At 42.5% G+C, this 15,093-nt stretch overlaps 1 protein-coding gene across 1 annotated transcript; it reads right to left on the bottom strand.

Annotated features, from left to right (window-relative positions):
* Positions 1–6,969: 6,969 nt before the first annotated feature.
* On the bottom strand, positions 6,970–11,360 carry si:ch211-171h4.3 (serine/threonine-protein kinase SBK1). Its single transcript, XM_048229089.1, is given in 5 exon segments — positions 6,970–7,698; positions 7,700–7,957; positions 8,351–8,553; positions 8,964–9,108; positions 11,032–11,360. Coding segments are annotated over 5 exon segments (1,179 nt in total). The 5' UTR covers positions 11,038–11,360; the 3' UTR covers positions 6,970–7,131.
* Between the last annotated feature and the right edge of the window lie 3,733 nt (positions 11,361–15,093).

The following is a 15,093-nucleotide window of genomic DNA, read 5'->3' on the forward strand; positions in this document are numbered from 1 at the left end:
AGTCTTCCCCGTGGGGGCACATTACCATACCCCATTCTAGCCATTACACATGAGTTACGGTCAGTGTTGCATCCAACACCAGAGCATTCTCTGGATATTTCCAAGAGGTTGGTATGTCGGCACTTTCTGCCTCCATTACAGCGAGCTCTTTGGGAAAATGTGATTTATTCACCTGAGGGGCATGGGCTGTGCTGTATGGTAACCTATAGCAGTTCCATATTTCTGTGCATACGTGTGTTTTGTGTGTGTGTGTGTGTGTGTGTGTGTGTGTGTGTGTGTGTGTGTGTGTGTGTGTGTGTGTGCGCACATCCCACACAAGTGTGTATTTTGCTGTAGGTGATGATAGCCGCGCCAGGGTAATAAACGGCTCCGCGGTCTATTTTCGATCTGCAGTGTTCATTTCGTCACGGTAAACAGTGGATCTCGGCCCATACTCTAAATCACGAGCCATACCCCCCACCAAACCCCCTCCTCTCCCGCAATCTCCCTGGCTCTCACCTCTGCGGCCGGATTCGCCACAGTCCTTCGTCGGGTTTTAGGGGACGCGGTGTCCTGGTTCTTTGCCAGGCGTATCAGCAGGTCTGGCCGGAGGGAATGGGGGGGAGAAACGACTGCTGACTCCGAGCCCCATCCTGACCTGTTGTCAGTCCCGAGGAGTCCAAATGTGGGCAAGTGTGGTGGCCCTTAAGATGAAGCCCTGGACGGTCTATTTACCCCCTCATCAGTCAACAGTCATCACTCATCGTGTCATCTCAACCAAGGCTGGAGATGTCTACAGCAGGGGGGGTTGACGGTCTGAAGTGAACAACAGCAACTAAATTGGGACTGAAATATAATATAGGGCCCTAATTGGAACGATGGGCAAAGTGCAAAGTCTTAAGTCAAACTAAAACTGATTTAATAACGAGGCAAAAACATTTACCAAAACCATTGATTTTCAGCGCAAACATTGATGGGTCAGCTCAATGCTCCCACATTGCTACTGTATACCATAGCTGCAATTCACAGATAGTTTTGCCTGTTGAAAGACATTGACGTTGAAAGGCATATAATGACTGCCTGAGGATACTGCTAAAAAAAAGCCCAGGAGTAGCAGTGCAAGTAAGCTCTTTTGTGACTCAGGGCTAAGCACTTTACAGGCTCTCTTGAGGAACTTAATGTTTAAGTTCATGTCCCGACTTGATGAGTCTAAAAACTGTATTATAATGATGCTCACAAGCCCCAGGTGCAGCTCGGTCAGATATCAATCATATTTGTGGAAACATTGGTATGGGTGCTTGTTAAGAGTCTCATGAATCAGAGTATGTTTGTATGTGTTTATGTATCTTTTTGTTTTATGTTGTATGTCTTGCTGTTGGGTCTAGGGCCTGTAATAAAGTTTATATAACAATGCACTTTCAATTTAGGGCCCTTGAAGATTAATTTGAAAGAAGTCACAGTTCAGTCAAAATTCATTGTCTTTTGGTGGCATGGGACTTACGGTTAAAGGTAAACTATGCAGTATTGGCAGTTTCCTTACTGTTTTCTCAGCTTTTGCTTCTTTTTTGCTGGCTCTGTCATGACAAATGTCTGAGAAACTCCATCGCTACCTCTTTCTATCCGGTGCCTGGCGTGTATGTGTATTTGAATGAAGTAAAGCAATTCGTTACACTCGTTATAATTCCTGACACCAAGGCCGTCGGCCCGCCGGCCCACAGTTGCAAGGGTGGTTTTTCCGCTCACATGCGCTAGGGGGAAGCGAGACGGCCACAATTCAACCCAAAAAAAGTAATATAACCATCCCAATGACTCTGAAGCTGTTAAATGAAGGTAAATTAAGCTTAAAAACTTGCATATTAAGCTAAAAAACCTGCATAGTGTGCCTTTAAGAGATACAGAAGTCTAAATATATTTAGTTAAATTTCCCTAAAAGAAAACCATTCATTCAAAAAAGTCATTCAAGTTGTAATGATTCATTTCAGTGTTGCTATCTGGGTAGTGTGTGTGTGTGGGGGTGTACTTTGCCAAGTCTACATTGTGTATTGTTTTCATATGTTGTTATGTCAAGAAAACAATAAAAACAAAATTTAGATAGATAGATAGATACTTTATTGATCCCCAGGGGAAATTCAAGAAAAAATTTGGGAAAAAGTCAACTAGTGTTGTAAATTTAGAGAACAGGGAGAGCATGACATGGCATCCCATCTACAAGACTTGAGACAACAAACAACATCCAAACACCCCCTGGAATGGAAATCCCATCCAATTATGTCTATTTTAAATATGACAGAGTGTCAAAGCAGATTCATAACAGTGTCATCTCTATGATAAGCAACCACTCAGAACATGCAGGCAACTCATAAACACACACATACACACAGAGAGAGAGAAAGGGAGAGAGAGAAGAAGAAAATGAAGACAGGTCCAGATGCCACTAGCCTCCTCCAACTGATGCCATCTATCAGTGCTACATGACTTCCTCTTCAGAGAGGAAATGCTGCCATATACTGTAGCATAGAACTTGTTAAAATGGCGGTTCAACATCCTGGACCTGTGTGTGCAATATTGGTTTGTCCAAGGTTAAGGGTTGTTAAGTTGGTTCAACTCCTGTCTTGCTCAACAAGTGTCAGTTCATTTGAATTCTACAAGCACATGCCCGCCAAAATAGATCTACCATTTACCAAGGGGCTTCCATTAACCATTACACACTGAACGGATCACTCCTTGAAGAATGGTACCAAAAATATAGAAGTACACTCAACATTGACTTTTAACAAATTAAATAATACAATCAACCTGAACTTTAACACTACACATATAGTATACAGTACAGCATACAGTACATAACATTCAAATCAGGTCACTATTTTCAAGAAGCTTATATGAATCTGCTGCGCTTTGAATATGACCACAATATATGTATATATATATATATATATTTATGGTCTTCCTCATGTTTGCAAAGCACATCAAAATAGTTATATGGGCTGAATAACATTTCAAGATAAATTGCATTTGATAGATTCTTGGAGACTGCCCAAGGAGACCTCTAAAACCCCATGTAACCTTATGAAGTAGCCATCAATCAAATTGCATTGAGGCAGTAGAAGTGGAGACCATAGTCTTCAGTTGATCAATACGTTGATAAGTTAATATGGCAGATTGGCAGATCCTACAATCTCTCCCTTTCTTCCTTAGATAGACAGTGTAACATGTAATGGAGACATAAAACAGATACACACACACACACACACACACACACACACACACTTTGGTATGCTCAGGCTGGCATGTCCCAGTCTAAATGATCCATATCAGATGAAATGTCAGGAGCCAGTTGCAGGTGGGAACAGTTTATCTGACCCTACTTCCCATACACCCTCTCTTCTCCTTTTCACACTCATAACACACTAATTAAACTGTCTGTCCGTTAACGAGCAGTGTGATTTACGGTCTTTGGCCCAGACCACCAAACTCGAGGATTTTTGAACAGTGATGTGTGATCTTTCTATCGCGACAGCTGTGTAAATGGGGTCTGTAATGTCAGATGCTTCTTGTCTTAGCCAGGTGGGCTTTCTCTCTTTCTAGATCACCATCTTCTCTGTCTCTTTTTGTTTCTGCCAATCGATTGTGTGTTCATGAGAGAGTGTGCATGTCAGTTGTGTTGTGTGTGTGTGTGTGTGTGTGTGTGTGTGTGTGTGTGTGAGTGTGTGTGTGTGTGTGTGTGTGTGAGTGCGTGTGTGTGTGTGTGTGTGTACGTGTGTGTTTCACACCGCTAGCATCACTAATCAACAACAATGGAAGGAACGCACTGATTGCTCATTGCAAAAGCAAAGCACCATGAGCTCCTGGTTCTTAAGAGCGATTATCATGAAAGCTTGTCCCAATAACATTTGATACGGATTGGATTTCAGGACAGTTATATTGGGCTCGTCTATCCTCTGGTGCTCATACAAGGCCCCTGAGGATCCATGCCGTAGTAATGACACTCAAGGCCTGCTTGTTTGTATGGTGCGTAGTGCACTGCATCATACTACATCATCACTATGCACAGGTCAGCACAGCTCAGCACAGCTTCATATTGTGGGTATTCTTTAACTTATAGCCTATGTGTATGTTGACTCTTTGTATGTTTATGTGTTAACCCTTAAAGGTGTACCGTCACACTGGTGTGACCGTGACGCGAATGTTGGAAAATTAACGTTATAAAGAATATCAGGGTTCATTGGATTCAACATAGAATTTTAGAACCTTGAATTGTTGCGGAACGGAATCTTATGCTAGAATGTTCAAAAACCCACACCTTCAATTAAAGACACAGTTAGCGATTCAGTTTAGTTTATGCAAAGGTTGTTGGTATATTTACACTCCACAGCCTATGCAATTACACCCGTTGCTTCCATGCTGCGGAGGCACGTGTATTGATCGTCTGGGATCATTCATGGCTCAGGCCCAGCCACTGGGGTTCTTTCCCATTCGCGCACAGCCAATACACGAGTGCACGAGTCTTTTTGACAGCAAACGCTGAACAGACAACTAGAAGACTTTGAGGAATCTGACCAAAGAGTTCGGGTCATGGATTGCAGCTTTGAGGTCATACAGAGTAAAAGATTAGGGATCACTAAAGCGCCTTGTGTGCTGTCCTGTTTCACTTCCAGATCTGACACTGGATACAGATCACATGCAGAGCTTTGTGCTTTGGCTGTGGCCTGAACAGGACTTTTCTTAGCGCTCTTTCTGAAGAAAGGGGTGTAGTGTATAAGCTGGCCTCCCACACATGAATCACAAAAGACAAGCCAACACGTGTCTCCACACACACAGGCCATACACACACACGCCCCAGAGGCCTTCTACATCTCAGTGGGTTTGGCTCTGAATAGGCACACAGCGCTGGGAAACATGCAAGTGTATGTGTGTGTGTGTGTGTGTGTGTGTGTGTGTGTGTGTGTGTGTGTGTATGTGAATGTGTGTGTCTGTGTAAGTGTGTGTTGGTGGGTAATCTATGTAGGTTGCAGTGTGTATCTATGCCTGTGCATATGTGTGTGTGAACTTGTGTGAATGTGTGTGGGTTTGTCTTTCTGTGTGTGGGTGTGTGTATGTGTGTGTGTGTTGGTGGGAAATCTATGTAGGTTAGAGTGTGTATCTATGTGTGTGTGTGTGTGTGTGTGTGTGTGTGTGTGTGTGTTTGTGTGTGTGAGTGTGTGTGTGTGTGTGAGATCTTGCGTGCATGTGTGATAGAGAGAGACAGGTTGTGGGTGATGATGAGTTGCACTAAGTAGTAAAGTCAGGTTGGTCTATTTATAAATGTGTTTGAGGCTGCATGGAGAACATGATGAAAGGGTCTGTAAGTGTGTGTGTGTGTGTGTGTGTGTGTGTGTGTGTGTGTGTGTGTGTGTGTGTGTTTATGTGTGTGTTTGTGTGTGTGTTTATGTGTGTCTGTATGTGTGTGTATGTGTGTTTATGTGTGTTGTGTGTGTGTGTGTGTGTGTGTGTGTGTGTGTGTGTGTGTGTGTGTGTGTGTGTGTGTGTGTGTGTGAGAGAGAGAGAGAGAGAAAATGCTGAGCTGTGTCTTGCTGTCCTTCTCAATGAGGGTAAAACAACCCCCGTCTTAAAAAAACACTGAAATAGTGAAAACAAGTTGCATAAGTTTAGTCTGCTCTGCTCTCCTTGAAAAAACAGCTGTGGGTCATCTGATGCTACAATGATTCCAGAGCAAAATATAGCTGAGATTATTTATTTGAGACCTTTGCATAAATATATACAACACTTTAGCTACATCATGGGTATATAGTATGACAGACACAACAGGATTATCAAGTGCATGACTACTGAAATTTAGTCTTATGAGTACAGTTTTCTAAGAACTATCCAGTTCAAAAAATCAGGAAAAAACAATCAGGAATATCCTTCTGTTATGGTGTAAAGTAGTAGTAAAAACTACTAAACTTACTAATAGTAAAAACTGTCATTGTGTATCAATTACAACAACAAAATGTTGCAATTTAAAGACCGGCTCCCTTAAGCAATGAGTGTAATATGTAAGTCCTCAATCAGCACCATCTAAAGAAAATGCCTTTGGTCTGGATCATGAAAACCTATACTACTGTAATATATATGCTATATAGTAGATCAAAATTATTTTATAATGAAAAACTAAACAACCAAACAAGCAAGTATTATTATTATTATTATTATTATTATTATTATTATATACATACATATTTCAAACCTATTACAGGTGTACACAATAATAAATATAGAATTTGGTCTAGTGCAAAGTGCATTGTAAAGATTCAAAAATAGCTTTAACCTTCTGCAGTAGTCTGACTAATATGCAACATAATTATCGGAAAGTTCCCATTTTCACCCTTTTACATGTTTGTGTAATTTCAATACAAACCAAAACGGTGGATTCCTAGAAACACAAGCGCCCACCCCATAAGTCATTATACAGTAATTCGAAGTAATTCGAAGAGCTGTAAACAGTGTTGTAAGGCAAACAAAACCGCTTGGAGCTTTAGTGGAATTTTGATTTTGCAGCAAGAATCCCTGGTCTAACCACTGATGTGTTGAGTGAGTGGGTGGGTGGAAATAGGGCACCCACCAGCCCAGCACCAAACAGCCGAGCACGGTAAACAAAATCGGATATTTTAGGCAGTTAAGAACCAAACCAGATTTTGTTCTGCACATTATAGCTACTGTATACTCAAAATATATACTATACTCAAAAGAGTATATATACTTATACTTACTGACAAATGTAAGGTTCATCAATCAAATATTATTTTGAAGTTTTAAAAACTTGGGCAGCCGTGGGCCACTGGTTAGCACTCTGGACTTGTAACCGGAGGGTTGCCGGTTCGAGCCCTTGAGCAAGGCACCTAACCCCTCACTGCTCCCCGAGTGCCGCTGTTGAAGCAGGCAGCTCACTGCGCCGGGATTAGTGTGTGCTTCACCTCACTGTGTGCTGTTTGTGTTTCACTAATTCACCGATTGGGTTAAATGCAGAGACCAAATTTCCCTCACGGGATCAAAAAAGTATTTATACTTATACTTATACTTAAAACATCATTGATGTCTAATTTTCAATGAAAGGGGTGGAAATTGGTAGTTTTTACGGCAAGTGCTTGAGTTAATGGAGTCCTCCGTATTTTATCTGTCCCTGCTCTCAGCTCTCTCGGTCTCTTTCCCGGCGTCCATGATCTCTCTCTGCTTGCGGTTGGCCGCTGCTCCCTCCCTCTGTCTCCTGTCCTCGTCCTTCAGCCACGACCTCCCCAGGAAGCTCTCCACCTCCTGGACGCTCCCTCGCCGTGCCGCCTGGGGGTGAAGCAGCAGCAGAAACAGTGAGCAGGCCAGTGGCGTGAAGCGCGAGAACTGTGGCGCAACGTTGTTGTTGTTGTTGTTGTTGTTGTTGTTGTTGTTGCTGTCGTTGGCGTCACTGTCTGTCTGTCCGTTCACCTGTCCATCGTCACAGTCGTCGTTCGTGTCGTTCGCGTCTCTCGGGTGCTCGCTTGCCTGCTCGGCCCACTCCTTGTACCTCACGTAGCCCAGGTTGTCGGAGGACGTCTCGCCCCAGGGCGTCATGCCGGTCAGCAGGGCGTAGATGAGCATGCCCAGTGCCCAGGTGTCCGTGCTGGGCTCCACCGTCACCATGACGCGGCTCTTCTTCTTCACCTCCACGGGGTTTCCGTTCTCGTCCAGAGGGGCGTCGGTGTCGCTTGGTCGGCGGGTCGGTGTCGCGGGCGATCTCGGCCTCGGGTGTGCAGTACGGGGAGCTGTACCAGACGCAGGGCGCCTGCACCCCTCGGGCCTTCGCCATGCCAAAGTCGCCCAGCTTGACCCAACGGCACTCGCGGTCGCACAAGAAGATGTTTTCAGGCTTGAGGTCGCGGTGGACGAAGCCTAGACGGTGGAGGTGGGAAAGGGCACCGCTGATCTGGGACGCCACCCGCTGAGCACAGTCCTCATCCACACCCTCCTGTAAACAGGTACGTACAGTTAACCTTTGCATTCATACCTACAAGTATACCTACGAAACGCCTGATTGGCTGCCATTGCTTATCTTTTGTATTCAATCCAATCAACACAGCTACTGTCACTTTTCAGGTAAACCAACAGATAAGTACAATCATCCTTCACACTTGTAACATGCACACAAACATCACCCAAAACTTGCCCCAGCCCTCACACACTCACACATTACACATCCAATAATCTCCAGCTGACTCACACACTACACATCCCACAATCCCTAGCTGACTCTATGGCAGTTCAAATGTTTTGAAATCATATCTGGAGGTATTTCTGCTGGGATAAGCAGACAGCTACTAGTGGATGCCCCACTGGGGTATGTCAAACAACAACCACTCACATCAGGCACAATGACATCAAACAGGTCGCCATAGAGACTGGGTTGCTGAGCGAAGACGTAGTGTGTTGGTGTGGAGAAGGCAATCCCCAGCGCAGAGGTCAGCGATGGATGGGAACAGAAGGCCAGCGAGAGGTTGTACTCCCTCAGGAAGCCGAGGAGACCTGTCGACTCCCGAGGGAAAAACTTCAGCGCCATGGGAGTTCCTTCATCCATCAAGGAAAAGACAGAAATCATATGCATTGTGAAGAACAGAAGATGATTTCAGTTAATCAAAGACCTGTTCCATTCTGGTTAATGGAAGGTGAGTATAAGCAGTGGTTAAAGTGGGATTTGCCAGGTGGGGGAACCCTACAATCCAGTGTCGGTGCAACGGGGAAAAATGACCGTTCACCGTTGGACAACATGTTGAGTATTGTGGTGTAGCAATACTTTTTGGACAAGAAGTGCTAGCTCCTTGGTCTCCTCTGTACACGCGAAAAAATTAACTCACCATTTATTTTAACAATATAATCGCACCATATCATTGGTATGAAAGAATATATTTATTATTTTATCTGAGGTATGTATCGTCCCCACTTTAACCCCTGGATGATCTTGATGATTCTTCTCTTACCCCTTTTCTTATGGACCGCCAGTTTGACTTGGCCATATGAGCCTTCACCCAGGAGCTTGATGATCTTGAAGTGCTCTGAGGTCTCAAGAGACACCAGAGACTGGGCAGTGAGGTGACAAAGCTCATCCAAACACCTGCTGGCAGTCTGAAGAAGAAGAAGAAGAAGAAGAAGAAGAAGACAAGAAAAAAAAGAAGAAGAAGAAGAATTGCCAGAGAACGTGAGGTGAGAGTAAAAATAAGAGAAGAAAGACCAAGATGACCGACACAAGAAGAAAGAGTTGTCAGTCAGTTCAGTGTCAGGTGCATACCCTTACGTTTAACTACCACCGAAGTAGATACGGCTGTTAGAGTGACACTATTAGCCATTTTATTTGACAGCCAACAATGACCAAGTGATTCATGACATTACTCTGCTGCATGTTGTGTGCAAGTGGAGCATCCACGAGAGCGAGAGGAACCCAGACAGATGCCATGGTGATGGACATATGAGCTCCTGGCGCCCCTCTGGACTAAGCCCCCTCAGACTTACTAAAACTGGGCTGGATTTGGGATCCCCAATGGAGTTATGTAACACTCTCACTCCTTGCCTGGCCCCTGACTTCAGAGGCCTCTAGATTGCACCAGAGTGACCACTCCACTGAGGCTGGCTGTCATTAGGCAGGAGAGATATCTACAGAGAGAATCCACTGATGAAAATTGTTGGCCATTCGCCAATCCTTGTTGTCTACCAATGTATTAATTTATATACATATAAAAAAAAGATATTTATGTTGGACTTTACCTGTTTGATGGGGATTCGAGCACTTTTGCACATTTGATAGTTATTTTTAATGTATGTGGTGTTTGCACATCTACAGTTGTATCTAGTTGTATACAATATAAGATAAGTCTACAGTTCCTCATTCCTTCCCATTTTCATTAGTGTGTTTTCTTTTCTCCTTGACCTGTGCTGATGATGCAGACTCGCCTGCATGCCTCTGCTGGGAGTTTGCAATGAGCTGTATATTAGCTAGAGGGCCACTAGTGATGAGTGCTAACGCTGTGTAGAATGGTGTCACCACACACGGAGGGCAGACAGACTCCGTTGCATAAGTGGCTTCTCTCCCACCTGTTTGGTGATGACGGAAACACTGCGGACACAGTGGACAGACAAGTTCGATTTTGGACGGCATCTACTGTATGTGTGTCATGTGTGGCCTCTGAAAGCCATCTTTCCGTGGTCTGGTGAAATATTTGAAATATAAAAGAATGAATAAATAGTTACGGGGAGTAACGTGCAGCACTGCCACATTATGAATGTAATATTGATTATTTAAAAAAAAAATAGATAAATAAAATACAGCTTAGTTAAAGAATTTCACTTAAAGAAGTTTTTCATATGAATTATATTATATTATATTATATTATATTATATTATCATTTATTATGATGTTATATCATATTATACCACATTATGTTAGTATTAATGTTTTATATTACTATAAATTAAAAAGCCATTTTTTTATTTTTTCTATAACTGACAAATGGCACTGCAGTGACAAAGGATTGACATAAATTGATGAATGAAGTTTACTAGTAACTTTGAAATAGTAATATTTTTATGCTTGCAACAGTTTTTTACCAAGTCAAATTCTTTGCTTTTTTTCTTGTGTAAAAAAAAGCCTTGGCAATAAGCGATTCTGATTCTGATTTTGTAAAGCAAGTGCATATTATTAGAGGTCCGTCAGTAATACTAACCCTACATTTAGCTCTACAGCTAATGCCTTTAAATAACAACATATAGTAATAATAAGTACATTATAAGTACACTAACACTATTAAGAAATACTAAGATTTAGTACACAGTGACATGCACGTCTGATGACAATAGTACCTGATGATTCATATTTTGTTGATAACAACAAACCATTACCTTTCAATTGTTTTTCTTGTATTTTAGGTCCCTGGTGTTTGATCCCCAAGATATAAAATGCAAAAATAACTAAACACTTGTCTCAGGTTTTAGGTAGCCTACCCCCTCTCACAGAACATACTTTTCCCAATTCCTGGAATTAAATTAGACACTCACAGTCATGTTTTCTTGGAGGCTGATTTTTTTCTTGTAATCTTGCAATATTCACTCTTCTGATCAGTTCCTGTTTGCATCCATAAGTGGGTGAGTTTTCCACTCAATGTTCTCTGTTCTCCACCTGAATCTACTGCAGGTGAAACGGAACAAGGCTCTGCGGGGTTCTGCAATGGCCTGTCTTCAGTGTCTGATTGATGTCCGCTGTGCTCTTAGAAGCTGTTGGTCTGCTGCTTCAGCGTAGGAAATTTGTCAAATCTGCATCTGCCAGTCTTGTCAAATGCCTTTAGTAATGACATTATTTCTCCTCCTCCTCCTCCCTCTTTGCACTCCCTCATTCCCTCCCTCCATTCCTCTTTTTCTCCCTCCCTTCCTCCCTCCCTCCCTCCCTTTGAATTCTCCACTGAATTTGTCCCTAAGTGTACCCCCTCCCAGGCTAGCCCAGCCTTGCCATCCCGCTGCCGGTGAGTTTGAGTATGTTAGTGTCAATGCTTTGAGGTACAGATGATCCATTACTTAAGCCTGTATGCATCAACACCCCTCATTCAACTCTCTCCAACATTGCTCCCCCCTTCTCCCGCTCTGAGGCAATCTATGGCACTTTAAGTGTTTAAGAGCTGCAGTTCTCTGTATCAGATGTCTATGTCTGTCCAGGCCATAGAATCATCCATGCTTCTTTGGTACAACTCTTAGATCACTACACACTTTCCCCTTTATTTTTGTATTACATACCAAATGTACTTATTCATCCAGGTCCCTCTTAGTAGTCTACACACTCGCTCCCTCTCTCTCTCCCTCTCTTTCCCACTCTCTCTCTCTCAGCTTGATGAGTAGAACAGCTGAAAAAGACTCGCGCTCTTGCGGTGTCGCTGCCAAGTTAGCTTCCTCATTGGTGCCAACTATTCACCCTGAATGCAGAGACACTTGCTCACACATGCACACATACACACACACACACACACACACACACACACGCATGCTACACAAACACGCTACACAAATACACTACGCAGAGACACTTGCTCTCACATGCATACGCACACCACACACACACACTACACAAACACACACACACAAACACACAGTATGCAGACATGCAATACATGGTTAAGAATACACACTTACATGCACACACACGTACACAGTTACAGTGCATATAATAAACACACACCACACAAGGCTTGTTTAACCTTTATCATGGCCTCACTGACAAGGCAACCAGCCCAGTTTTTCCTCTCTGATCCATTCTCACTCCATTTCTCCCACTTAGGTTTTTGCGATCAACCCTTCCCTCCCACCACTCCTCGATATTTCCATTGATAATGTTATGGCAGTTCCACAGCTTGCTGCAGCGGCGGCAGCCTTCAAATTGATTAACTTCATGTCATTCTGCCTACACGGTGCTATAATGGGAAGGCATCAAGACGCCCACTACCTGTTTGAGGAAAGCAAAGAGGCGTGAAACCTTTTTCGTCTTATTTACGCCTGCATGTTGATCAAACGGAAAACCCTTATTTTTAGTCTGCGGGGCCAGGACATTGAATGTGACAAGTGACTGTAAAACCGCACACCAAACACTAATGTGTGAGACTTCCGATAGTTCAAGTGTATTCAGACGTCTCACAGGTCTTACGTATACCGATCTGAGTTATTTAAGTCGTTCATGGGGGCGTCTTCACCACAAAATAGTTGAATAGGGAGTAACAGTTTAGGCAGCTATTGGCTGATATTAGATCTATAGATTCTTGACAATCACAATTCAATACATTTTCACAAAAACTTGATTTCTTTATTTTTTCATATAAAAAAGACATACCACATACATCACAACAATAGAAAAAATACATTTAAATTGTTTTTTTTTAACCAGCCTTTTAAAGAATATTTTATATTATATAATACAGCATATTAAATATTACACAACACAAAATATTTCATAATAAAAATCACAGCAGGTCAGAGCAGGTCTGTTCCGAGCCACAGACCCGATGGAGACACTTTCAATTCGATTGGATGACCCATCAGGCACTTGGGCCCGTTTAAACAGCAGCAGTACAGCCCAGAGAATCACATCGTCTACTTTCACGGTCATAAGACACCTTCACCAGCCAGCGGCTTTAGACAACATAATACTTCCATAGGAAATTGCATTAAGTGTACTTTGATGGGTTTACATTAAGTATTAAGTGCATCGACGACGTGAAGCTTGCTTCACTAAACTAAGTACCTCATAATGTCTGGTGGTATGTCAGTGTAAAACACTGTGTAGCTGAACAACACCATAGTAGTAGTTCTACTGATCAGGGTGTACCAGTGCTGTCAACAATATTTCTGTCAAGAATGTGTAGCCTATCTAGTGTCCAACAGGTTTCAAAGCAAAAATTATAACTTTGCTGATAACCTGCATTTCGTACAATTTTTAATCACAGTGCTTACGTCTGAGGGGCAAAACTCATAACAAAAATTCTCATTTGAAAAACATGTTTAAGACGAAATGAGCTTTTTAAGTGGTATCTCATATATTATGCATGTTGACAAAAATTGCATTGTGTCGGTAAGTAATACTTTACTTGACAAAGCCTCCACACATTCCACATCATTAGGAGACATTCTCATATATAAATACTTGGGTCAATATGCACTATGTTTAAAGCACCTTTTCTGTATTGGAAAAGGAATGACTAGCCTCAGGACTAGAGCGCTCTAATACTGGCAAATCCATTATGTCCACTCCTTAATAGCCTGACTCCACCTACTGGTCGGAGCCTGTCATAGATACTTCCTGTCTTCTGCTACAGAGATGCCCCTTTGAACAATATATAACGTTCAGAAGTCTGTTGCCAATCTCAGATTCTCAATGTTTAGTATCCATTCAAAAGTCAAGTTTGATCTTTAGCACTGTATGCCTTTAAGCCATTACCACAGGTTAATACTGTGCATGTTGTACATATATATATATATATAGTGACTGTAAATCCAAATGCTTGGGGTCATTTCATGTACGCTGTAAGTAGCGACTTCAGTGGAAGCCAACAGTCACATGGTTGAAGCTTAACCATGTCATGTAAACAAGTTCAATTAAATAATTAAATATTAAGTTATCATCTTAAATATGTAAATACATTTCTTCACATTACTTTAAAAGAAGGCCATAGCATAAACATAAATATTAAATAATATTGTGGTTTGCCAGAGGAATGTTCAGAAGAAATAGAAGCTGCCGAAAGTTGCATCAGCTGGTGGATGGGATGGGCACAGGTGGTCAAAGAATCCAGCAAGTTGGGGATAAAGAGTGGTTGAGGGGCAGTAGAATAGTTGGAGGGCTATAGGGCTTTTCGCATCAGGTTGTGAAGGGCCAAGACTGACCATTTGCAAAAGCTTTGTAAATGCTGATGGACCACGACGGACGCGGTGTGGATGTCCCAGTTGCTGGTCAACCGTGGCAGCTGTGGTGGTACCCGTGGAACTGGGTTTGAAGGAAGATTCTCCATCTGAGAGAAATAAAGAATAAATAATCATTAAGTAAGTAAATAAATTAATGCATAAAGTCACTGTAACCATTACTGAATAGGTAATCTAGGAATTGTGTGTTAAACAAAGTTTAAAAAGCTGGTGACAAGAGAACCTTTTAAACTTGTAAAACCTTTTTAAAAAATTGAACACACAAACACAAATAATCAACATGAATATCTGACATATTGTTCCATTTTGCCTCCAGCGAACTAATTTTGTGAAAGCACTTGATGCGAAAGAAAGCATAATTGTGACTGGAATAAAAGCAAGCATTTACTGCAGTGCTGTACACGTTAACCTTTTTCTTGTTGTGTGTGTGTGCAAGCAGGCATAAAAAGGGCTTTTCCCTTTGTCTTCACTGGAAATCAGCTTACAATGAAGCCAAGTAGCCACAGAATGCTGTGTCCAAGCATGAGACACCAGCACAGACAACGCCCATCCTCTTTTCCCCTCTCTCTCTCCCTCCCTCTTTCCCTCACTCCCTCCCTCCTCCCTCCCTCACTCACTCCAAGATCTGGCTTCAGATATGCTCAGACAACAAATCCATACCTA

This window comes from Alosa alosa, chromosome 20 (assembly GCF_017589495.1).
Source record: "Alosa alosa isolate M-15738 ecotype Scorff River chromosome 20, AALO_Geno_1.1, whole genome shotgun sequence".
Lineage (NCBI taxonomy): Eukaryota > Metazoa > Chordata > Actinopteri > Clupeiformes > Clupeidae > Alosa > Alosa alosa.